The sequence below is a fragment of the Lynx canadensis genome, chromosome D4, assembly GCF_007474595.2.
Source record: "Lynx canadensis isolate LIC74 chromosome D4, mLynCan4.pri.v2, whole genome shotgun sequence".
NCBI lineage: Eukaryota > Metazoa > Chordata > Mammalia > Carnivora > Felidae > Lynx > Lynx canadensis.
The window spans coordinates 78,520,984-78,547,768 of record NC_044315.2 but is presented as its reverse complement, the minus strand read 5'-3'; the positions used below and the strand labels follow the sequence as shown (position 1 = coordinate 78,547,768).

At 45.4% G+C, this 26,785-nt stretch overlaps 1 protein-coding gene across 1 annotated transcript in view; it reads left to right on the top strand.

Moving 5' to 3' along the window:
• Positions 1-26,785, top strand: part of BRINP1 (BMP/retinoic acid inducible neural specific 1) — a 175,570-nt gene that overhangs the window by 96,354 nt on the left and 52,431 nt on the right. The window contains exons 3-5 of the mRNA XM_030294212.1: positions 13,337-13,527; positions 21,051-21,220; positions 24,556-24,661. Of these exons, the coding sequence (XP_030150072.1) occupies positions 13,337-13,527; positions 21,051-21,220; positions 24,556-24,661 (467 nt within the window). The remainder of the gene's footprint in view (positions 1-13,336; positions 13,528-21,050; positions 21,221-24,555; positions 24,662-26,785) is intronic.

Sequence of the window (26,785 nt, the reverse complement as noted above, 5' to 3'; positions counted from 1 at the left end):
AATCCACAGTTGGAAAAAAGGAGTTCTCGCCGTAATATGTGGAAGAATTGTGGGATTGTCGAGTGGAGGCAGGGGACCCAGGTGGGTGGCATTTGCACCTCTGTGTGTCTTGACTACAAATCTTGTGTTTTCTTTGGTTTCTTTTTTTGTTTTTCATCTCAAGAGTTCTTTCCCTGAACTTATTAATTATGCTACTGATTGGACAATGGAAAAATGAAAGTACAAAGGTGTTAAGGATTAATTCCAAAACTCTTCACCTTTGAGGCCTCAGTTGCCACCTCTGCCTACATGTGGAACAGGGTGCAGGCGTAAATAGAAACAGGAAGTCATAAATGGAAACAGGAAGTCGCTACGACTTGGAAAGTTTGGAAACAGGGTCCTCAGGCAACTTGCCAGACTCCAGGAGGGAAGTATTGGCAGTGAAACGTTCTGATCGTGGGGGGTGCCTAAAAACATGAGTTTCTCGGTGCTGGAAAGGAGAGATCCATTCACAAACTCATTCATTCTGCCTTGATTTATTCAAGAATTATTTATTGGGCACTTTGTAAGTTCCAGGAATATACAAGAGCGGGACAAAAAGAGATACACTTTCTGCCCCGTGGAGGTTACTGTCTAGTAGAAGGGATGATGGTAAAGTCACCACACAAGCACGTCACTGCCAGCTGTGTTCAGTGATCTGGGGGACCAGAGCTGGCTGGGGGAATCAGAGAAAGATTGCTGTAGAAGTGACCTTATGGCTGAGGCCCAGTACATTGAAAAGCAGTTTACCAGAAGACAATGGAAGAGACGGCAGTCCAAAGGAGTAAAGGTAGTAGTAAGGTAGAGAAGGTAGGAAAGGAGACTGCAGCGGTCCTTCAGCCCTGGGGTCCTCTATTTTACTCTGCAAGGGTCACCCAGGAGTTTGTTAAAAAGGCAACGGCAGAGGGCCACTGAGGTGCCTCAGTCAGTTAAGCGTCTGACTTCGGCTCAGGTCATGATCTCACGATTCGAGAGTTCGAGCCCTGCGTCGGACTCCGTGCTGACAGCTCAGAGCCTGGCACCTGCTTTGGATTCTGTGTCTCCCTCTCTCTCTGCCCCTCCCCAGCTCTGTCTCTCTCTCTCAAAAATAGATTAAAAGAAGAAAAAAACATTACAAAATATATTAAAAGATAAAATGAAGATGGTCATAACTATCTCATAGGGTGGTTTGTGAGTATTAATACAAAGCACCTGGCTCGTATTAGGTGGCCAATATTATTTTGGCTCAGGCATATGGATCTGAAGAATCAAGCGTGTCGGTGTTGGAACAGCGGTATATATTCATGGCTGCATGTAGGGATGTTGGTACATAAGAGTCTGCATATGAGAGAGAGGGGGTGAGGCTTCTTTTGGAAGGCTCCACGTGAGCTTACAGAAGAATGGTCTCTGGGCCGTGGCTTTCGTAGGAGGTGGCCACTGAAACATCTTCATACCCAAGAAAAGTAACATTTGCTAGTTGCTCATGGGGACGCCAAAAAAGAACCAAAATGTCATGTGATGAAGAGGAGCCATTTTTTATGTGCTTCAGGGGAGAAAGTAGAATTCAAATCTTGAATGGAGGGGTACCTGTGAGATAGACCAGGGGCTTTGCATCCCTCGATGTGTTTTGGGAGTACCATCCAACTAACTCAAGGCAAAAAAAGCAAACAACTAAGTAGGTAACCTCTTCCGTATCTGTCACCTGTCACCCTGGTGCTTATGTGACACTAACACACCTGTCAGTGATTACAACATTACTGGCTCCTGACTGAAACATTTCCAGTTTAGCTGGGCATCCAGAAGACAGTTCCTCATGTTCCAAACACACTTTTGTCTTCTTGAAACTCCTTGGGTCGCCTAGTCAGTAAATACAGCAACAACAACATTTTCCAACCGCCTCGTGAGTTCTGAATCCCTCCTAAAAAGCATCTCTGTTCAATCAGTTATTCAGATTCTGCTTTGAAGGCTTTGGACAGGGACCTCCTTAATTCTCAGGGCGTCCTGTTCTCTTCTGATTAGTTCTGTCAGTCAGGAGCTTGCTGTATTGAGTGGGGCTTTATCATGCTGTCGGTCCTTCCTCGTCAATCGGGTTATAGCCCTCAGAGCTGTGTTTTCATGGCCTTACAACTCATCGGGTTCCAACAACTAGGGAAATTGGTGGAGTCTTTCTTCTTCTTGGGCTGTTTGGGCAATCAGGTACCTCTGGGAATGCCTTAGACCCTCCCAGATGATGTGGTTTTTTTTTTTTCCCCCCATCATCGCGTATATTAAGTTAATTAACTTGTTTAGTCATCAAATAGGAAATTCCACTTGAAAAAACATGTTTATTTTCTTAACTCAGGTGTGATGTGGGCATTTAAAAAAAATCAGCTCCTTCCAATCTGTATTTAAGTAATGACTTTGTTATTTAGGTTTAAAGGTGCTGCAGACAGGCTGTGTGAGAAAACATCCTTGTTTTCTAATTTTCTTTGGCCCAGTAGTTTAAAAACATTTTTACGGTAAGGGAATCTTGTTGTCAAACACACACACATGCACGTGAACGCAAACACACACACACACATACACACACACACACACACACACAATTTACAGACCTATCTGTTGGAGTAGCTCAATCTATAAATCTTTGATCTGGCCTCCCTGATTATTTCCTTAAACATGCATTATTTGACTGGCCAAGTCAATGGGTTAAATCAGGGTCAGCAAAATTTTCCTGTGAAGGCCAGATAGTAAATATTTTAGACTTCCTGGGCCCTGTGGTCTCTGTTGCAACTAGTAAACTCTGTCACGTTGTCCAAAAGCAGCCATAGACAATTCATAAATAAATGAATGCCATGGTGTTGCAATAAAAATTTATTTACAAAACAGGCAGTAAGACACATTTGGTCTGTGGGCCATAGTTTACTGACCTCTGAGTTAAATCTGGTTTTGAGGACTTTGGCTCATCTATGTTGAATAAAGGATGGTTCTAAATCCCTAATTCTTGACATAGAACCCGCAATTCAGTGAATGTGCGTTGAATGAATTGAAGGAAAAGCTATTTCTTAACTAGTTTAAAATAAGGACAGAGAAGCTTTCTATTATATAGGGAAACAGGAGAAGGCCTTTGGGGAAGGCTCTGAGATGACATCTTGCTCGCCAATACCCAAATATTTTAACGAGGAAGCAGTTGGCAATTAAATGCAATATTACTTGCTGGGGAAGTTGTTCATTTTTTTTTTTCTCATAAAACTATGCACCAAAGGCGGAAGGAAATGAGCAGAGGTCTGGCTGTGCAAAACCTGGGTTTAAATCCAGGTCTGGTACCGACGGCTGTGTGTCCCTGGGAAAATTATCTTCCCTCTCAGACTCTCCGTGTTTCCGCCTAAAGATTGAGGGCCATACGAAGATGTTATCGTGGTCCCTTGGAGCTCTCAAATTTTGTGGACTGAAAGAGAAAATTCATATAATTGCAATGCTTAATGGGATTTATGATAATTGGAAAATAATTGCTGCTCCAAACTTTTATTAATCTATATTTAGTTATGAGTCATGCTTTCACAATAGATGCTTTGGAAATAAGCAGAGAGACAAATTGAGTAAACAGAATTTTAAATATTTTATTTATATGCAGTTTGTATAATCCCTGGAGCCCATGAGCATATTAAGATCATTTAAAATATCCATTAAAAGTTATGTGTTATGCGACAAACTCCCCTTTTAGAATGCCTCGCCAAAGGATAAATAGCTAACATTTATTGAGTAGCTACTACTGCCAGATTAATTGCATTCATTATGCTTAATCCTTCCAGCAACCCTACAAGGTAAGTACTAGAATTTCTGCTGCACCGAGAGAAGCTCAGAGAGGCTGAGGAATCTGCAAAGAATCACCCAGCTGATGAATGGCTTTATGCTCGTTCACGGCCAGGGCTTTCTGACTTTCTGACACTGTGTCCTTACGGGGTGCCGTGACATCTTCACAAAGGGCCTCTTTCATGGCCCATTTTCTGGTGCTCAGGGGAACGAGCCATTTGCTTTTCCCTGAGACCTTCTGCAGAGCATCGGCACGGTGGTTTGGGAGCACGTGCACCTGTCCTTCGCCGGCGTGGTCATGCCGGAGTGTGCAGAGGAGGGGAAGGCAGGGAGAGGCCAAGAGGACCCAGGCAGAGAATCATGCCTTTGGACTTTCTGTCTCCACTCCGGCACGGGTTTGCCACATGGCCATCACTGGCCTGGGCCTCAGTTTCCCCTCCTTGTGATGGTGATGGCAATACTCTCCCTCCTTCAGGTTGTTGGAAGGATAATGTGTGTGATGACAGAGCTTTGTAAAGGACCGAGTGCCCTATAGAATCCACTGCCCACAGTGGATTCCCATAATCCCTACTGCGCCCCCTGCCCTCAGTCACAGGGCTTCATGCAAAACCCCACTTGCTTTTCAGGAAATGGTCTGTTTATACAAAAGTTGGGCCATTCCAGTATGCCTGTTGTGTTTCTGTCTTTCCTTCTCAAATTTCTATTCAATGAGAAGCCTGTAGCTCCATTCTAAGATGCTTCTCCTGGTTTCTCTGAACTTTATTCCCATCTGAGCCTTTACAACTGCTGCTGGGTTGGTATACAAATATAAATGCCATTACTTAAGTGAACACACGTTGGAAAACAGAAAGGATTATATACACATCGTAAGCAAGGATTATTTTATTCTCCACAGTTAAGTCAGTGTCTTTACTTGTAATTAAAATGAAACTGTTCACAGTCGTGTTTTCAGAGAGCTTTTATATTTTTTCCCTGTTCTACCTCTCTCACCCTCTGGCACCAAATTGCCCCAGAGATCCACTTGGATGCCCCGATTCCTCAACTGCCCTCTCACTTACGTTGAGGGGCATAGAGACAACAGGGGATTTGTCTCGGATGCCCTGGTTGTTAAGATGCATCATTTCCATTTCACATATGCCCTTGGTTTCACCTTTCCCTGAGGTAGCTAGGGATCATGCGGGGAGAAATTGGGAACAGCAGGCAAGAGAAATGTGATCTCTCTCTCTCTCTCTCTCTGGTTCAGTGACTTCTCCTCACTCTCCTCCTCTGCAATTCTTCTTGCTCATCTCTAGGGACAATTTGCTGCAAGCAGGGGTCCCAGATCCTCCCACCCATCCCCCACACACTCAGAGGTTCATTTTTATTCCACTTCCAAATGATTAGTTAATGCAACCAATGGGATTCGCCACCCGGAGATGAACACCGTAATCAGTTATGCCATCAACAAACATTTATTGGCGAGACTGTGTCTATAAAGTATTCTAAAAGGTATCTAACCCTGGATTAAGTCAGAGCACTAGAGAGCTACGTATTTAGACTGTAGTATGGTTGACTACAGGGAATTGCTGTAGTGGATGATGCTTCTGGAATATGCACGTGGCTGTCTTGAGCCAGTCAAGCATTGGTATATCACCGACCAGCATCGACTACGTGCATCTCTTTATGAGAAACCATGGGGGACGTCTGTGTCTTCTTGTAGCCTTTGGGACATGTGGCAGATGTGTGTTTCTCCCACAACTGTGAACAACTGCCCTGTTGTCTGCTTGACTGTATGGCTCCTTGGGCTGTGATTCCCTTTTTCCTTTGGCTGCAGGGAAGCTCAGAGACATCTGTAGTCCACTTCTATCAAGCGTTCAGGACATTACAGAATGAAGTTTGTGTGCTAATTTTAACGAAGCTTTAAAATAAAATATTTTCTTCCCTTTATTTTCCCATTTTTCTGTATTTTTAAATTTACATGGTATGTGTTTTTGAAAACCACCTCCAGCTATTTCTGCTATGGAATCAGATTCAAGTAAAGAAATAAAAGCTGCAAAGCATACTCTGTAAAGAAGAGTAAAGCAAGCCTTCACTCTTCAAAAGCCATTAGTAGCCTCGATTCCCTAGAAAACACTGGGAGAAACTCACATGTATCCAACACTTATCTACTGGCCACCACCAGTAGATGGTGCTCTCCTCACAACCCCGAGAAGTCGGAATTGTGACCCCCCCCCATTTTATACATGAGTGAACAAACAGGAGAATGTTATGCAATTGAAACATTATTATGAGTGAGCCTCTGTAAATGATCATAATAGAAAAATACCAAGAGCAGTTTACAGCTGTCCAGACCCTGTTGCAATCGACCATCATTTCGTTGATCTCTCAGCACGACTTGGGGAGACGGGTGGTCTCTGTCTTCATCACACATATCAGGAAATTGCCTGCCTGCCTCACAGCCATTTATTTATTTTTTTTTAATGTTTATTTTTGAGAGAGAGAGAGAGAGAGACAGACAGAGCATGAGCAGGGGAAGAGCAGGGAGAGAGGGAGACACAGAATCGGAAGCAGGCTCCAGGCTCTGAGCTGTCAGCAGAGAGCCTGACGTGGGGCTTGAACCCACCGACTGTGAGATCATGACCTGAGCCCAAGTCGGATGCTCAACCGACTGAGCCACCCAGGTGCCCCTGCTTCACAGCCGTTTATAAGCTGCTGGTCTCTTTCTTAAATTCAGACTCACTCTTTTCTTTTTTCTTTTCTTTTCTTTTCTTTCTTTTCTTTTCTGTTTATTTATCTTTGAGAGAGACAGAATGCAAGTGGGAGAGGGGCAGAGAGAGAGAGAGAGAGAGACAGAATGTGAAGCGGGATCCGGGCTCTGAGCTGTCAGCACAGAGCCTGATGCAGGGCTCGAACCCACAAGCCATGAGATCGTGATCTGAGCCACCCAGGTGCCACCCAGGTGCCCCTAGACTCACTCTTTCTAACAGACTTCACAAGAATCAGATCCCATCTGTCCCAGAAGTTCTACCCACAGGTAACTTGAAAAAGAGCATGATTGTTTCAGCTCCTCTCCCACCTCATGATCCACCCACCGTCACCCAGCTTCCCATTGGAGCCTCTCCCAGGACCGGAACCATAGTGACAATATCGACAGTAACTTTAACAGTTTATCGAGCGCTCGTTCTAAGTGCTGTGTTTCATGATTTAATGTGACGCTGAACCCACCCCTCCGTGGTAGATAGGCTCCCCCTGATGACATCCACACTTCAGAGAGGGTGAGTAAACTCCTCCACAGTTTCACAGCTAATTGGTGGCAGAGCCGGGTTTTCGTTCAGGATTTCCACCTCCAGCGCCCAGGCTGAGAGACGCAGAGCTGAGGATCATCTAATCCAATCAGCTTATCTCCCAGGAGAGTCAACACCTTCCCAAGGGCACAGAGCCAGTCCCCTGCCAGTCTCACAGCCTTTTCTCTTCCGTGTGTCATTGAGGATGTGTGTGTGTGTATATGTGTGTGTGTGTGTGTGTGCGTGCTCGCGCCCACAGGGGAGCAGGGACTGTAGAAAGGAGGCGGAGGGAGGAGTCCCAGAAAGGCAATGCTTAGCTCTAAGCAGAGAGCTTTGGCCTTATGGTTTTCTCTCCAGCCTCATCTTAAATGTGCCATCCTGGCCTTGGTCTTCTTCATCCATCCCCTGCCTCTGATGTCACCCGCAGCCCCGCCCCCATCCCGCCTCCTGCTCCCCCGGTGGGATGGGCCTCGCCAAAGCCACCCCATGCCTTCCATCCAGGGTCCTTTTTTAATCTCAGTCTAATTGGTTTGCCTGCCCTGCTGAGATGCTTAATTGGGCATAAGCGTATTGCACGGATCCTGTACCATTGTGAGGTCTGCCTTCTGCTCCGAAGGGAATTTGCTTGCTCTGTGGGCTCAGAAGGAAAGATGTACTTTATGTTGTGCTCAGTGCACTGAGAACTTACATGAAATTGTTCCTGGGCCAGCAGAGCAGTTAGACAACCAGACAAGCAAGACTTTCTCACTTTCCTCTATTTTCAACCTCTTTCCGTCTCTCTTTTTTAAAGGTGGTTTGTTGCAGTGGAAAGGGCACTGCGTTTGGAGCCATGAGCCCTAGGGTCTAATTTCAGCCCTGCCAATCATTCGCTCTGTGATTTGGGGCAAAAAGCTTAATGTCTCTGAAATTTAGTTTTCCTTTCCATGAATTGTGGGAGTTGGATTTGACGACTTCTATGAAAGGAGTCATAGTGATGCTCTCAGAACAGGGCTCAGGGTGCCTGGGTGGCTCAGTTGGTTAAGCGTCTGACTTTTGGTTTCGGCTCAGGTCGCGATCTCACGGTTCGTGAGCTTGAGCCTCGCATTGGACTCTGCCCTGGCAGTGCGGAGCCTGCCTGGGATTCTCTCTCCCTCTCTTTCTCTCTGCCCCTCCCGCATTCTTTCTCTCAAAATAAATAAACAGAAAAAAAAAAGAACAGGGGTCCTGTGAGCCAAATCCAGCCCAACACCTACTTTTATGAATAAAGTTTTATTGGAACATGCTCATACTCACTTGTTTATGTATTGTCTATGGTTGATCACACTTCAAGGACAGAGCTAAGTAGCTGTGACAGATAACTTATGGCTGCAGAGCCTAAACTACTCTCTGGCTCCTGTTTTAGAACCTAAATCAGATTGTGTCATTGCTGAAAACCTTCTTTTGACTCTACATGTTACTTGAGATTTAAAAATAAGACATCTTTACCAAATCCAACATAGCCTTTTAAGATCAATGCCTACTCTGCCCTACATTTTAATGTTACTTTTCTCTTCTCGCCCTTCCTTTTATCTCCTCTCCTATACTTATCTGCTCATGTAGGCCTGCCTCCTTCATGACCCCTAAACCTGGCAAACATTTCTACCTCAGGACCTTTGTACCTGCTATCCCTTCTTCCTGGACATTCTTCCACCAGGTGGCCCCATGTTCTCTTCTTCATTTCCTTCAGGGCTCTCCTTTCCTGTCATCACATCAAGAAGGCTATCTATATAAAACCACATTCTCACCCTACCCCCGGGGATCCCGACTGCCTTTCTCTGCTTTATTTGTCTTCACAGCCCTTCTCCCTCTCTGACTTGTTAGATTTGGCTCTTTATGATCAGTGCACTCTCACTAGAGCTTAAGCTCCTTGATATCAGCTAATTTGTTTATTGCAATACCCTCAGATCTGGAAAACACAGTAAGTGCCCAAACTTTGAAAACAGAAATCAACTGTTTCAGCTCTAATGCTATTTAAATCTACTTCTGAATGGGTCCAAGTGCTATGGAGCTCTTTTACTTCAGTTGCTATGGGCAAAGGTGTAAAATTTTAGAATCCTGTAACCCGTATGGTCTTTGCGCCAACATTTCTGCGATGGCCACAGAGTCGCATGAATTCATTCTCTGAATGTTTCTAGCCTTGATTGTGGGCCAGTCAGAACAGAGTTTATAGACTGGAATCTAGTAACGTGGTTTGGCCCACAAGGCCCTTCATCATGTGGTCACTGACATTCTCTCTGCCTTTACCTCCTACCATTTATATCTCTGTCTCTCACACACCCCTCCCTCGCCAACCGCCTCGTCCTCCATTTTCGCAGGTGGAGTTCATTCTTCTGGAAACACCCTTTCTCTATCTTTGGCCGTATGTTCTCATCAAGACTGAGCTTGGGGGTGCCTGGGTGGCTCAGTCGGTTGAGCGTCCGACTTTGGCTCAGGTCATGATCTCGCGGTTTGTGGGTTCGAGCCCTGCGTCGGGCTCTGTGCTGACAGCTCAGAGCCTGGAGCCTGCTTCGGATTCTGTGTCTCCTTCTCTCTCTGCCCTTCACCCTCTCATGCTCTGTCTCTCTCTCCTTCAAAAATAAATAAACATTAAAAAATTGAAAAAAAATAGACTGGGCTTGTACAGGAGAATTCGTTGACCCCCCCACTCCGGCCCCAGCCCTTTGTACAGGTTGGGTCAGGGACCCTTTCTCTGACTAAAGTTACTGTTGCCAATAGCACAGCATAGTTACGTAGCTTTCGTAAACAGGCACTTTTGTCCACTAAGATGGAAGAATTCCTTAGGGTCAGGAACCCTGTGACACTAAACAGGCCGTGCCTAGCACAGAGGCAGTGCCTCATAATCATACCCCAGCTGTTGACCTCTTCCCACATTCCTGGCTGTGTCCTACCGGGTCACATGCCTCCCCCCCACTTAGGCCTTGGTCCACCCTGTGAGGAAGGAGCTAGGTACTCAGCATCAGCTTCTTACCTAATTTTTTCAAGGAAGCAACCAAGATGCAGGCCCTGGGTGGGTAGCTGGTTGGGCATCAGAAAGATGTAGAGGCTGTGGGAAAAAAGGAGGGAAGGAAGAAAGGAAGGGAGGAAGAAAGGGAGGGAGGAAGGAAGGAAGGGAGGGAGGGAGAGAGGGAAGGAAGAAGGAAGGAAGGAAGGAAGGAAGGAAGGAAGGTTGGAAAGGAGGGAGAAAGGAAGGAAGGGAGCAAGGGAGAGAAGGAATTGAGTCATGGGCTTGTAAGTTGATGGTGGGGTTGGCATTATTCCTGCGTATAAATACTAGTTCTATGGTTTTCACATTTTACTTCTCAGTATCTATATTAAAAGACTGCTCTAAGAATCGGGATACCAATTTGCCACTCCCAGCCCTACCACTAACTAGCTGTGTGACTTTTGATACATTAGTCAACCTCTCTGTATGTCAAGACAAGTTAGCTTTGAGGAATGTAGCCATAGCCACGTAAGAAAAAAATCAGTAGTCTATGGTCATAAGTTATTATAAATCAAGGTGATTATATATGTACATATTTGTGTAGGTACATAAATATTTGTTTACTGAAGTATGACTATGTTTCTATGCATATATATAACTTCATAATTACATGTGTATAATTTGATACATTTCAGGGGAACCCTCATGAAGAAAGACTCTTTTCCTTAGAAATATCTGATGATCCTCGTCGCCTTTTGTTGGTCATCTCTTGCTGAGTAGCACATTCCCTCCATAACTTAGTGATTGAATACAACAGTATTTATTACGTCAGTTTCTGTGGGCGGGGCACCTGGGCGTGGCTTGGCTGGATGCCTTTGCTGCCTCCCACCTGTGCTTAGTGGGCTTGAGGCTCAGCTGGGGAAGGTCTGCTTCCAGGTTCACCTGTGTGGTTGCTGTTAGGATCCAGGTCCCTCCGAGGCCCCTGTTCCTCAGAAGCTGCTGGCCAGAGGCTTCGCTGGGCTCCTGACCATTTGGATCTCACACCATGGCAGAGAGAGATGGACACACACACACAGGGCGGGCAAAACAGAAGTCGAAATCTTTTGTAAACTACTCCTGGAAGTAATGTTCCATCACTTCCACATTCATTAGAAGCACGTGGCTGGGTCCCTTCCTACCCACACTCAAGCGAAGGGGATTGAGTACAGTGGGGTGTGAACACCACAGCGTGGGGGGCATGGGAGTCACGTCACAAGCTACCCACCACAACTATGAAATCCTCCTCCGCTGGCTCCCAAACACCCCCCACTCTGCTCCTGCCCTTCCTTCCATGGGGGCAGTTGTTCTTTATTAAAATTTTTTTAAATGTTTTTATTTATTTTTGAGACAGAGAGAGACAGAGCATGAGCGGGGGAGGGGCAGAGAGAGAGGGAGGCACAGAATCCGAAGCAGGCTCCAGGCTCCGAGCTGTCAGCACAGAGCCCGACGCGGGGCTCGAACTCACAAACCGCGAGATCATGACCTGAGCTGAAGTCGGACGCCCAACCGACTGAGCCACCCAGGTGCCCCGGGACAGTTGCTCTTAACCACATTTCCGCCTATCTAAGCCCATGTGGACTTTGAATCTATGCTTCAGATATGACCTCCTCTCTGAAGCTTCCCTAGAGACCTGAGAAATCTGTCCTCTTCTGTGTCCTGTAGTTCTTGATTTACAACAAACTGGAAAGTGCTCATCTTCCCTGCCTGACCGTGAGCTTCTTAAGGACATGGGACTGTGGTGTGTCGATCCCCCTCCTGGAGACATCATACTTTTCACTTAGTAGGTGCCCTGCGAGGGTTCACTGAGTGCAGCTGATTAACTTAATAAGTGCTTTGAGCTGACTTTATTTAGAATTTGAACGGTGTCACGAATTGTGAGCAGAGATTCTATAAGCAGGCGTGAACCATAAGCTCTGAAGTTTGGAAATGTATTCCAACTTGAAAGCATTTTTTTTCAGACCCACGTTCCTCTGCTTCAGGGGTCGAACTCCACCGCTGAATTACAAGGGTGTATTCTGGGGTGATCCCCCCCCGCCCCCATTCGGCTTCTCCTTGCTTCGTACCCCTTCCTTCATTCATCTCTCCCATCCTGTGGCAGGAAAGAGAGACCTTTTCATTAAACTCCGGTTCCCATCATTCATCTAGGCTGACCTTACCATCCTCTTGGCTCTGTCTGTTTTTCTCAAGGGTCTAGGAGCTTGTAATTCAGGAAGACCTGGTGGTTCCAGAAGGAGTTTCATCTTTGGGAGGAACAGAGATCATTATTAAAGCAAAAGGAACCTGAACCAAGGCCCTTCAACTTTCTACTTGTATTCCGTTTGCATGCTTTCTGTTCCCTGTCCGTGAACCTTTAGCGATTTTCATGTCTGGGGATTTGTGAGAAAATATAGTTCTAAAACTGTCTTCCACATTGGATTAGTACCTGGCAGTTTCCAAAGGTATTTTTCACACCCAGTGTTTTGTGTAATCTGTACGCCAGCAATAAGAAGTAGATAATGTTAATTGGATTTTATAGATAAGAAAGTGCAAGTACAGAGAGGTGGTCCAAGATGACACTTGGTCCAAGATGACACCACATAGTCTTCAAGAGGCAGAGTGAGATCCTGAGCGAGACTCCCGGGTAGAAGCCTCTTCAGTGTTGATCTCCTCATCATTAGTGAAGGGAAGAGTGGAAATTCTCCCACATGGTCTTCGAAATACAGCTTTGTTTCTTGCACACAGTTCCTGCTCCCTGAATGCATGTGAAAAGCGTGAATCAAACTGAAATCTGGGCTGATTATTGGATTCTGGAACCATCTTAGAGCAGGTCTCAAGTTGCCTTGTGCTCTAGATCTTGCCCCTTGTTAAAGAGCCTTCTTTTCCTCCCTCTCTTCCTCCCTGCCTTCCCTCCATCGACTCATTTGTTTATTCAGATGGCCGGCATTCTTAGGAATCCTACCATGCAACAGGCACCATGTACCTAAGAAAGTTCCATCTCTGTGGTATGGTTCACAGTCTAGCAAGAAAGTTGGAGAAGCAGCTAGGCAACAATGATTCTTGTATCCTGATGCTCTGTAAGCAACATGAGAACGCGGCCATGTCTGGCCTACTACAGTATTCTGGTGGTGAGAACAGTGCTCAGTAAATATTTGTTGGCTGAAGAGAATCGAGGGCTCCCGATCTAAGTATGATTTGACAAATATTAAAAATAATTGCCATCACTCTCTCACCCAAGGAGAGATGCCTGGATGGGATGGTTGGGTGGACTTTGCCTTGGGGGGCAGAGGCGGTAAATTGAGGCTTCTTGCTCATCTCTCTTGCCCAGGGAGTTTGCCCGTTGGAAGGTGAGGAACACAGCCATCGAGAGGAGAGACCTGGTCCGTCATCCAGTGCCCCTCATGCCAGAGTTTCAAAGAAGCATCCGCCTGCTTGGCAGAAGACCCACCACTCAGCAGTTCATCGATACCATCATCAAAAAGTACGGCACCCACCTCCTCATCTCTGCCACCTTGGGAGGTAGGTTGGCAGCTCCTGGGCCATGGCCTTGTTCGTGCCTTGGGGGTCTGGATTGGAAGGGAGGTTGGGATGCCCTGGGATCCAAGCCAAGCTAACATCTCTGCTGCTGTACGTCACTCAAAAGCATATAAGCCAAACTGACTTGGTTGCACTGATCATTTCAGAACCCTGGGTTCCATTCCCCGGGACAGTCAGACTTGAGTTTACTAACTTTTGTAGAAATACTAACTTTTGTGGCTTCACCTTGGAATTAGCTCTATTCTTCAGGGATACTTAATCTGACTGTGGTATTAGTTCCTTTGGAACGTGGTCTAATCTGGGGAAATAATTAAGCTTCAGGTGTTGTTTAGAGAGTTGCCTTTGTTTATGTAAGTCTGCTTTAGGGACTGATAACTTGAGGTTATCATTTTACAAATAGGGTATTATTTGTACGTTTTATGGGCTTGGAGGAGGTTAATAGGAAAGCTGACCAATTGCTTCACGTGGCTTTGCCTTACCTCTCCATCCCCATCAAGTCCAACCCTTAAGAGAGGAGGAGAGAACGGAGGAAATACATTTTTTTAAAGATGGGGATAGGTAGAGACTAGTGTATTTTGATGCTTATGGTTCTTGCCCACGTGCATCATTTTATATTATGAGCTAAATCTCCTCGCACATCAGTTTTCTGCCATAATGACGAGGGCCACTCCATTTTGAGAAAGCCTCTTTGGTGGGGGAACGCCATGCCTCCTGCTCAGGGAGCTGAGAGGTTGCCTTTAGATGTGACCCTTGCCCGCTAAACAAGAATGGTGTGTTGATGGAGGCGGGGTGGGTGGACTGAGGTATAATTAGAACATTCGATCTTCTTCGGAGGAAGGGGGAGCACCAGGAGCTGAAGTGGCGGGGACAGACTCCATGGGAGAAGGAGCCGTGTAGCTGGCAGGAGCTGGCGAGGCACAGGGGAGGTGGCAGGTGCTTTCTAGACTGAGCGCACAGTATGCATTGTGAGGAAGCCCAGATTAGGAACTTGGTGATCACGGGGGTGTGAGGGGAGGTCGGGCAACTTCATTCATCCTTACAGTGAGAGGAGCCATTGTGTATTATCTGCCCATAGTAGGCATCGTACATCGCCATTAGTCCCCCAAATCTGCAAGCTAAGTCCAATGAGCTCCATTTTCTACATAAGGAAGCTAAGAGGCAGAAGGGGTGTGGCTAGTAAGTGACACGCTAAGGGTTTTTTGTTTGTTCATTTGTTTGTGTTTTCTGTTTATTTAAACTAAAAACAAAACAAAACACAGTTCACAGTTTACCCTACGTTTTTAACTTTGGGCTTTATGTCCACAAAGCCTGCATGTGTGTGTGTGTGTGTGTGTGTATGTGTGTGTATACATATATATATATATATATATATATATTTTGACTCAACATCAGTTGAGTCCAATCCAGACCCCCTCTTTAACCAACTCATTCACCTCCCCAATCCACCCACTCCAAAACCTACCAACCAGCATGGATCCGTTGATGCTACTCAAATACTAAGTAGGACTTTGTTAAATCATGTAGTATAAATTGTATTTTATTGTGAAGTGAAAGCGAAATCACTTCTACACTGAGTGTTTCATTAAGCTACACCCCTTTTCTTTGAATTTCTCCACCTCCCATTTTACTTGAATAAATATATATATTTCAACCTATTCTGTTCTTTAATTAGAAGCTGTGTTCTGTCCGAGTCCCTGGAAATCCCCAATAACAAAGACGTTTCTTTTGCTGTGAAATATATTTTTAATTTCTCCAAGGCGGAGTCGTGAATTATTCACGGAGCCTTGTCCCTCTTCTGTTTTTACAGCACAACATTTTAAAATATGCAAAGCTTTGGATTGAGTTCTAGCGTTGGACAGCGGGCCCTAACTGTGCCCTCGGTCCTCACCGTGGAGGAGCGGGGAGCGGGAAGGGGAAAAGATTTACTGTCGGTTGAAAGCGTGCCAGATACTGCATGAGGTCCCTGGTAACATCATCATTTCGTTTACTTGATCGTGGAAAATTGTTTCTTGAGAGCCTCCCCGTGCAAGGGGAGAGAAAGGGAAGGGGTAAGTTGTAGTGAATGGAGGGGCAGCTTCTGGAGTTTGCGTGCCTTGGTTCCACACCAGTTTGGCGTCACCTGCTCCAAGCCTCGGTTTCCTCTCTTAGAAAGAGAAACAACTAAGACTATTTTCTTCATGCGCGTTGTGACAATGAGATAAAATGGTGTGTTAATAGTGCTGAGCACGGTGTTTGGACAAACAGGTTGTTGCTATTGTTGGTGTTGTTTCATTATTCTCACTATAATTATTGTAATGTAGTGGGGCTAAGGAGCTTGGGGATTTGGGATTCGAGCCCATTCCTACCACTCACCAGGTGAATAGGAGACATTGAGAAATTCGCTTTCCTGTCTGGATATCAGTTTTCCTGCCTAAATACAAGAAAGTGCAGAAAATGTTATTCTCTGTAATTTTTCCTAAGAACACCGTGTTCATTTAGAAGAAACCTTCTGATAAGCTGTTGGAGGTGTCAGGTGAGCTCCTAAGGGCATACTCAGACAACAAAAGATGATTCTTAAACTGTCACACGTAGGACAAGTAAATGCATTTACTTGGCTCCTGAGGGAGAGAGAAGGGGAAGGAAAGGCAGTGAGAAAGAGGAAGTGCAGCCAATGGGAGGGCTGACACATGGCACTTTCATGGGCTCCTCAGGTTGTTGGTGAACTTGATTCATCTCATAAAGTACTTGGTGTGAGTGATTTCCTCATGGAAGGTGGTAAGGGGGAAAATTGGTCTGGAATGACCCATGGGGATACAGGGGTAGGATAGCATCTTCCCTTAGCCCCTCTGAAGATCATGTTTTGGACCAGAGGCAACCCCTGGGAGCCTGAGTGATACGTGTGATTAAATTGGCATGAATGGGGGTGCATGCCTCCCCATCGACAGATACGCACAAATCCCCACCTAGACTTGGATGCAAGTTCATCTACACGCAGACGTCCATGCATATGTGGTGCACACTTGCAGACGCACTGGGCTCAACGCCTATAGGTGCAATGTACGCATATGTGTGTGTGAGGTTGCACACGTTTGTGAATGTGTGCAGATTCCATGAATGTTTTTTTTATGCAGGAGGCTTATGTTTTTGTATGTGTGTGTATGTTTGTGTGTATATTCGTTATTCCCCACCCTGCATTTTCGGAAAGCTTCCCTGGGCTGAGAGAAAGGCTGAGGGTAAAGTCACAGGGACTCAGCAGGAAAGGATGAGAGAGGCCCCAGAGGGTCCCAAATCCAGACATCTTCCTCCCCCAGTGAAGAATGGTATCCCCTATATACTCGAAAGGTGAAAGGATCGGCTCCCGCCCCCTCCTCATCCACTGCGCGGCTGAGTCTCACTGTGTTCCCCTCCGAAAGCTGCGGTACAGACGGAGTGAGGCAGATCCCCTGGAGGCCAGAGACACAGAGGAAAGGCCTGTGTGGGGTGAAGAGGCAATTTGCAGGAATGCCCAAATGGGAAAGCAACTCTAAACAGAGCATTCTCTTAATAAACAAGAAATTAAGTCTTAATAATGCAGCAAGAAGCCCATTAACCCCTCTTGATCTAAGGCTTGCTTCTGCCAGTTTTCAGTCCAAAGGGAGCTGGGCCTGTTCTGCCTTCTCTTGCGCGGGCTCCTTGGAGAGCCTGCGCTTGGAATATTTATTCCCGTAAATGTGCTCTAACTTCCAGCATATTCACGTATTTAATCATTTACCTCTCCGCCTGCCTATCTGTTCATCAATCCATTCAATCACCTATCCACCCATCCATTCATCCATCCACTTACCCCTCCCAGGATACCCGGACACCTGTTCTTTGTTGGGAACCTTACAAAAGAATCCATAGAGTCCTCGTTCCACCAGGCCACCACCCACCGTCCTCGAATTAATTGTCTAATTGTATATAAGGTCATTTTTATGTCAGATCTATCCAGGTCGCTGTGGAGTCCAAAGGACAGAAGATCATGTCCTCCCGCACTACCCGCGAGCCTTCATGGGAAGGTGCAAACATGAGTGTCTTACTCTGAACTCACGTTTAGGCTTGTGGAACCCAGAGGTTAATTTTGATAATGATGAGTCTTCTCATGGGGAGATTTCAGTCTAGTAGTTGAGGCAGAGACATCGCACAATAAATACTGTAGAATCAGATCACTTCCATATATATTTATTCAGCCACAAGCACTCTGATCTTTGCTAAGCACATAATACTGGTCCACGTTGTGCTGGACAATGACAGTGAAATGATGGCAGCCTCTTACAGACTCCCTGACCTCACAGTGATTCTCCTCTAACGAAGGAGATAGGCTATTAAGCAAGTGATCACCAGGAAATGTGATAGGTGATATAAATAAAATAAAATAAAAGAGAAACAAAAGAGACAGGAAGCACGTGGTTAGAGTTCTTGATCTCGTTTAAGTAAAGAGTGGGGGATTCGGGGAAGGCTTCCCAGAGGAGGTGTTGCCGTAGGTGACATCTGAGGGATGAGTAGAAGTTAGGCAGGAGGAAAAAAAAGAAAAGAAAAGAAAAGTCCCAACAATGAGAGAACAAGGCGCATTTGTGCAGGATAGAGCATCCCTAGAGAGTGGCAAGGAGGCAGCTGGAGAGACCAGAGGGTCATTCCACATTCCCAACAGGGAGGCAAGCACCCTTCTTCCAGGCTGCATTCCACTGTCTGTATCCCTCTACCTTGCTGTCCGTCTGGTATATTGAAATGGTCCCCTTATGTCTCTGTCTCCCTGCACCAGCATTGACCAATTAGAAATAGAAGCGTGAGCCACGTAAGCCATTTTAGATTTTTCTCACAACCACTTCTTTAAAAGTAAAAAGAGAAAGGGGAGAAATCATGTTAACAATATATTTTATTTAACATGGCATATCCCAAATATTGTCATTTCCACGTGTAATCAATGGGATAAGCAATTCATGATGTATTGTATATCGTTTTCTTACATTTTAAGATTTTGGAAATCTACCGTGGAGTTCACACCTACAGTGCATCTCAGTTTGGACTAGCCACATTTCAAGGGCCCAAAAGCCACCCTGGTCTGGTGGCTCTTGTATTGGACAACATACTTGTAGTCACTCAGTGACTCTAGAACGAGGACAATGTCTTATTTATTTGTCACCCCAGTGCCTACCAAACTGCTCAATGCATGCGTGCTGAGCTAAACTGAATGGACATGATAGAGAGTGAAAGAGGGAAGGTGATGACATCGCCCTTGGGGTCAGGGTGTAGTGGGAGAAGGTCACCAGAAAGGTGATGCCCCAGTGGGTTCTGAGGAATGTATAGGAGTATTCCAGGTTTCTTACCCCTGTGGGAGGGAGGGGTAAGAGAAAGTGACAAAAGCTGGTTGGGTTTCAACGGTCAGATAGGGGAGGGACAGAATGGCATTCTAAGCAGAGAGAAGCATTTGAGGAGAGGAAATCGGCAGCAATAAATCATGGAGACGGAGGGAATGGTTTGACGGGTGCTCATAGAGGGAGACAGCGGTGAACAGACTGGAGGGTGCATGTGGAGAACCGTGGGCAGCAATGGAACTCAGTTCTAGAAGCAGTCATGGAGGGATCTGAGGCACAGGAATTAATCTGTGGGTCAGTACTGTGTGCCCTTCCTAGGACAATCACTGTCCTGAAAGCAACTTTGTTTGTTTGTTTCTTTTTTTTTTTTAAACGTTTATTTATTTTTGAGACAGAGAGAGACAAAGCATGAATGGGGGAGGGTCGGAGAGAGGGAGACACAGAATCTGAAACAGGCTCCAGGCTCTGAGCGGTCAGCACAGAGCCCGACGCGGGGCTCGAACCCACGGACCGTGAGATCATGACCTGAGCCGAAGTCGGCCGCTTAACCGACTGAGCCACCCAGGCGCCCCTGTTTGTTTCTCTTAAATTCAAAAAGCAATCAGCATCCTCAAGAAATTTCAGTTATCTTAGATATCAGACTTTTGTCCTCAGAAAGCATTGAGACTGTTGTTCTCTGACTATCCTATTTTATTGCAGGATAAACTTCATGCAATTGCATGAAAATGTATGAAAAAAAAGAAAAAATTATTTTTCAGTAATCAAGTAACGGTCATCAACACTCCATGGTACTCACCATGTGCCAGGCAGGGTGCAGGTACTTTATGCAGTTAGCTAATTTAATCCCATGATAACCCTATCCCCAGTTCTGCCCATGGAGGAATTAAAGCCTAAGGACGGTAAGTAACTGCTCGTGCAGGTAGCTCAGTCCAGGAAGGTTTGCCCCTGGAGACTGCTTTTTACGACGACTCTACACAACTTCGCTTACTACAACGAACCAGACCCTGCTGGAAGGACCTTACAAGTATTCACTAATTTATGCTTCTTAATCACTCTATGGAGTAGGTGCCAGTCCTCCCCTAATTTTGTGAATGAATAAGCTGAGAACAGAGACGTTAAGAAATATCCCCAAGTTCACCGTTCATAGGAGGTGAAACCAGACATATAATGGTCAGATTGGTTTAGCAGGTGTTTCTGGATGCTTTTTTCTGAAGTTCTGATGAAACGTCTTGCTATCCAAGATAAAAGGCGCCCGAAGTTAGTGCTGTTAGTAATCTATGCACGTGTTACTATGGAAAACTTAATGGAATAAAATACATGAGTCTGTGCATTCATTTCTCGCTCTCTGTTTTTCCACCCCCACTCTCTCTTTCCTTCTCTCGAATTCCCCTCTCTGTGCCTGACATTCTTGCCGCCTTCCCTCCTCTCCGGAGGTAACCTCCTGTCCATTCCACTGACAGAAACACAGTGCCTGGCTTACGGAGGTAATGAGAATATTTATTGATGGAATTAAAAAAACACTGGTGCATTACCCGGTTACCCTCTACTATAAGCCCAGCCCAGGGCTTCTGTACAAGGGATAGGGCGCTGGTTAATATCGATGGTGTCTGACTTCACTGATCCGACAGTTTGTTTTTTCCCTCTTTTAGGCGTGCAGTTTTCCCTGCCTTTAAACAATGTCTTATCTCTCTCTGTGTCTGTCTACCTCTTTAGCCATCTGTCTGTTCATCTGTCCGTGTATCCATCTGTCTAGGAAGGGGCAGCAGCAGGAGAAAGAGAGAAAGGGAAGGAGGAAAGAAAGAGAGGGGAGTGAGTAGTGGAGGACCTGGGTGAGGAGGAGGAAAGGACCATCTAGGGCAAGCCCATCATTTTACAGAGGGAGAGTCTGAGCGTCGAGGAGAAGAGGAGATGATACCGGTGAGAAGTATATGGTGGGTTGGTAGAGGTTGGACTTAACAGCTGAGGGTCTTTCCATGGTCCTTGTCCTGATAGAATTGGGTGCTTCCAGCCACCTCTGCACTGTTTCTCCTTCACTATGCTCTTGATTTTCAGAGGCAGAAGGGAATTTGGGCAAAATTAGTGGGAAGTTCAAGGCTCTTTTCAGCATCCAACCCCTTGGGGGGGGGGGGCCTTTCCTCCCACCCCCAAAGCTTGATAGGCTCCCTCCCTGAACTTCTTTCCTTTTCCATGCAGGGGAGGAGGCCTTGACCATGTACATGGACAAAAGTCGCCTCGACAGGAAGTCAGGGAATGCCACTCAAAGTGTTGAAGCTCTGCACCAGCTGGCATCGTCCTACTTTGTGGACCGTGATGGCACCATGAGGAGGCTGCATGAGATCCAGATATCAACTGGAGCAATCAAGGTAGGCTTGAGGGGGGCTGGGCTGAAGGTTCCTAGACAGCCATACTGCAACGCTGGTGTTCTGATAGCAGGTGGGCAGATACAGTCTCTGGCTTCAGCCATAGAGCGAACAGCGCCCCCTGCCGACCCCCGCCCCTGACTGACGCAGTCCAGTGCCTTGTAGGATCAGGAGCACTGTCTTTGGGGTGACCACATGCACTGATTTACTGGGGCAGCTCTGGCTATGGTCATGGCGTAATAATCAACAATCCTCTCATTTGCTCTTAAAGTTCTCCCGTGTGGATGATTTTAGACTCCCTTTCTAGGTGAAAAAACTGAAAGCTACAGTGGTTAAATGATTTTCACAGGGTCATAGAGCTAGCAGGAGGCAGCTTACAGATGCCTGATCAGTAATTCTTTCAATTTTTTTTTAATGTTTATTCATTTTTGAAAGAGAGAGACAGAGAACAAGCATGGGTGGGGTGGAGAGAGGGGGAGACACAGAATCCGAAGCAGGCTCCAGGCCCTGAGCTGTCAGCACAGAGCCCGACACCGGGCTTGAACTCACAAACTGCGAGATCATGACCTGAGCCGAAGTTGGACGCTTAACCGACTGAGCCATCCAGGCGCCCCAGTAATTTAAACATTTGTGTTTTCCATTCCCTTACTCACCCCTCCCCATTTTACAGATGGGAAAACTGAGGTCCAGGAGCTAAAGACTTTTTTTGTTTAGGGTTATACAGCTAGAATACCCTAACAGGGACTAAAATTCGTCTCTGGACCAGGACTCAGCTATTTCTGTAAAGGCCGGGTAATAAAAATTTCAAGCTTTGCATGTCATATGGTCAATGTTGCTACAACCCAACTCTGCAGCTGTAACACAAAAATCAGCCATGGACAGTATGCAAACAAATGGGTGTGGCTGTGTTCCAATAAAGTTTTATTTACAAAAAAGGACATCTGTCACGTGCTGACCCATACTCCCCTGCACCAGTGCTATTCAATATACCCTTCCGAGATCGTAGAAGTGCCCTATATCTGTGGTCAAGACAGTAGCCATTAGTCACATGTGTTATGGAGCCCTTGAAATGTGGCTACCAGGGAACTAAGTTTGTAAGTTTATTTCATTTAATTTGTGTGAATTTATTTATTTATTTATTTTAACATTTATTTATTTTTGAGACAGAGAGAGACAGAGCATGAACGGGGGAGGGTCAGAGAGAGAGAGGGAGACACAGAATCTGAAACAGGCTCCAGGCTCTGAGCTGTCAGCACAGAGCCCAATGCGGGGCTCGAACCCACAGACCGCGAGATCATGACCTGAGCTGAAGTCGGACGCTTAACCGACTGAGCCACCCAGGCGTCCCTAATTTGTGTTAATTTAAATAGCCACATTGACCAGAGTGGATCTAGACTTTCAATTCAGTGCCTTAGAGTACAGGAATTTAAAAAAAAAAGATTCTATTTCAAATGCAATAAATTCAGGAATTACCTTTATAAAGAGAATGGGGGGTGAATTTTGATATAAAGGATTAGTTTTTCTCACGGTTTCAGTGCAGATTTTTTGCATCTCACATTTTCTTAAACCAGATTATACCTGCATTCTACATCTCAATCTTCGATCCAGTTTTTACAGACCAAGCCTTATATTAAGATTTTCAAAAATATCTCTGGGGAAAAAGTGTGTGGGTGGCGGGGGGGGGGGGCAGCAGGAGGCGGGAGGGGGTAAGGGGGAAGGCATTGAGGGAGACTCGGGCAGTGGAGTTAGAAATTGACCAAGCCAACAGAAAAATGAGGGAGGGTGTTCCTAGGAGGGAGGTAGGCAAGAGAGAAATAAATCAGATCGACAAACAAAGAGCCAGCTTATCCCAGAAGAATCGCCTCCATTGGGGGGATTATGTCGTTAGGGAACTCGGCACAGAAAGACAGATCTTTATGAAGCCATCAGAGCCAGAGTGAAGCAAGAGCCTGGTTTTCATTATCACCGAATGGTTCTCTCCCCCCCTGGATGGGATGTGGAATTGAGATGTGGAGGCTCTGTCGAAAGATAATCTTCTTTTGTGCACCCTGGAAATGCAGCCTCCCTCCTTACAAGGAATTTCTCAGAGAAATTGCCCAGAGGCCACTCAAGGAGCCATTCTTACAGTACCACTGTCTTCCACACTCAGTCTGGGACTTGGCTGTTTCGCTTGCCATTTCTCATGCTACCTCAAGACCAGCTGGCTAGAATCGCCACTTTGTTTAAGACTAGCAGCTGACCCAGGTGAGGAAGTTCTGCTGGTAGCTTTTTTGCCCAGGGCATCCTTAGTAGAACGAACTGGTCGTCTTGAGCCTCAACTGATAACAACTATGTTATTATTTTGTACACACACACACACACACACACACACAAAGAGAATAAATGGTTTAAAAAACATGACTCACAGACCCTCCATTTATATAGTTTCCTAAGTGCTAAAGGCTTCAAAAATATGATCTCTTTTACCTGTTGAGGTGGGTAGAAGTATTGCTACCATTTTATAGATGGGACCTTGAGGCTGAGAAAGGGAGGGTTTTGCAGGTGGGGGAAGGCGTGGCTGGCATTTGGAAAGTCACGTGGCCGTGTCACAGGTCACACCATTCCTGACAAGTGAGGCTGTGTCTTTACTGGATGCAAACCTCAAAACTCGCCCATAAATGATCTTGTGAAATTATGGGAAGTTAAGGCTAAAGGGATGAGAAGCCTCTTTTCATCCTAAATCATGCTTACTTCAAGTTTATAAAACATCTTCTAGAAAACGGAGATAATTTCATCGTTCTTGCCTAATAGTGTATATGTACTCATCACAGATTATAGAGATCTAGGGTAATACGATGCCCATTTTTTAACATGTGCGAAGCGTCAGGCGCTCAAACCCGTCGTGTCTTGTCTCACACCCTTCCTGGAAAGAATTTACTAGCTTCAGGTCACAGAAACTTAGAGAAGGTAAGTGACTTCCTTAGGTCATACAGCAAATTCATGGCCCCGTTACGATTTCATGCTGGTTCTCCCGATTCTAAAACACGTGCTTTTGAAATACACTATTGTGCTTCAACGTATTAATTCATATAATACGTAGAGTGACCTTGTGAAGCGAGAGCCAGGGAATGGGTCCCGTCTGTGTGCTCGATTGCTCTGCTATCCTGATGCCTGTTTGGTGAGAGCCCAAGTGTGGTCTTTGCCACAGGCGAGGTGCCCAGGAAGTGGCCGTTGGCTCAGGCCAGGAGACTTTCTCTGCCGGATTTGCTCTGCTGAGGGCTGACTCTGCGGGGCCCTGTCTCACAAGTCTCTGACAAGGGCACCTGTCTCACACCTGTCACCCTTGATGTGCACTCCAGGTCACAGAGACACGCACTGGGCCTCTGGGCTGTAACAGCTATGACAATCTGGACTCTGTGAGTTCCGTCCTTCTGCAAAGCACGGAGAGCAAACTGCACCTTCAAGGTAGGATGCCCGTGGGAATTGGAGACCAGAGAGAGGGAGGGGGGGAGCCTTGGGATTTTGAGGAGGCATGATGTGGAGGCAGAATAAAGATGCAATGAAGATGCAAGACGGAGAAACCAAGGAAGACTACAAATATGGAACTTAGGACAGTTAGGACATGATGCCTTTTAAAAATGTTAACATATACAGGACATTAAATTCATGGTTATTAATTAGTTTTCAGATATAAAGTATGAAAATGGGAGCTTTATCTGATTATTTCAATGAAAATGTCTAAACAGTGTTATTTATAGATGCTCCAGACCTAATATATATTAAAGTTTCATATCTTGCTGTCTGAATTTCCTAGATTATTGTGTTTGATTTTCAATGTATTTTGGCAGGTGTTATTTGAATTCCAAGAGCTATAGAGCATTTTATAGAATTTTTGGTTCTACGTAATCTTCTTTCTCCTTATTCATTCGTCGTCTGTAGTCTTTAATATATGTATACACACGTACATATGTGTTTGTGTATGTGTGTGTGTGTGTGTGTGTGTGTGCTTTCAGCAGAGTTTATAAATGAGAACACTCAATGCTGACAGGGTGTTCAGAGACAGACACTCAGGCACTGCTAGTTAAGAATGCAACAATTAAGGGGCGCCTGGGTGGCTCAGTCGGTTGAGCGTCCGACTTCAGCTCAGGTCACGATCTCACGGTCCATGAGTTCGAGCCCCGCGTCGGGCTCTGGGCTGATGGCTCAGAGCCTGGAGCCTGCTTCCGATTCTGTGTCTCCCTCTCTCTCTGCCCCTGCCCCGTTTCATGCTCTGTCTCTCTCTGTCTCAAAAATAAATAAAACATTAAAAAAAAATTTAAAAAAAAGAATGCAACAATTAAAAAAAAAGAATGCAACAATTATGGGATTACTTCGCTGATATCTTTCAACATGTGTATTTGTTTAGTGTCTGTTTTATGTCAGGTCTATGTTAGGGGCTCCAGATATACTTATGACCTTAAGGAAAAGATACCCTTTAAAATAGTAATTTTACCCTTGTTAATTCATCATGAACAGGTGAGGACATTATAAGGAAAAATTACAAGGCTTTGAGTACAGATAGTGCTGTTTTAAAAAGCATAATTTATAATGGAAAAAAAAAAGTAAAAATCTCAATTTTCCGCATGAGAGGACTAGGCAAATTATGTAGTATCCACACAACATAATATTAGGCAGGTACTAAAATGTTATTTATGAGAATTTCTAAGAATGTATGAAAGCGATCTGATATAGTGTTAATTTAAAAATGGGTAGTGTCTGACTGAATGTGTGGCATGATCTTAACAATGCGAAAGGGTAAGGAAAAATAATATTGCAAGGGAATATGCCGAGATGTTAAAAGAGGTTACCTCTGGATGGTTAGGTTGCAGATGATTTATTTTAGGCTTCCCAGTTCTTTTTCTCACTTTTCCCCAACGATCATGTATTAACTTTATAGTTAGGGGAAAAAAAATGGCATGCTTTAACTTTGAGCAGATTAAAATGTGACCTTCTAGAAAGGTGTCTGATAAAGGTGACTCTGAATGTCAGTGGGAGGAAAGCAGAGCTGAGATTTGCAGGTGGAGCTAAGCAGAGCCTAATATGACTTTTATATTCCAGTTCCTTGGCAATCCTTTGATTCATGCTCCTGTTACAGAAGATGGTTGGAAAATGGCACAGGGAGGGCTTGGTAGAGTCACTTGGGAGCACTGAATTGAAAACCCCTCCGGGAATTGCAGGCCAAGAAAGTGGTTTAGTGTTAAAAGAAAACACCCAGACACACAGAGAATAACCCTACCTCCTTTAGTAGAGAAAAGAGTGGATGAGTGGGTTTGGTAACAACCTGATAAGAAAGTACATAAGACAGATCTGCCTTGGGCGTGCCCGGATGATCAACTTATTAAAGTTCCTGTGATACCTACTGGTGACCTTGTGAAGTGAGAGAAGTGTTGGAGTCCAGGAAGCTTGGCTCCAGCCTGCATTTGATAACCCTGCTGTGCATGTTGGCAGTGGAGAGACCTGTGAGTTATAATTGGAGTAAATTTAGAAGGGATTAACAAGATGTTAGTTACCAGGAAGGTATTAAGATCTTAGGGCCAGTAAGAGGCTGAT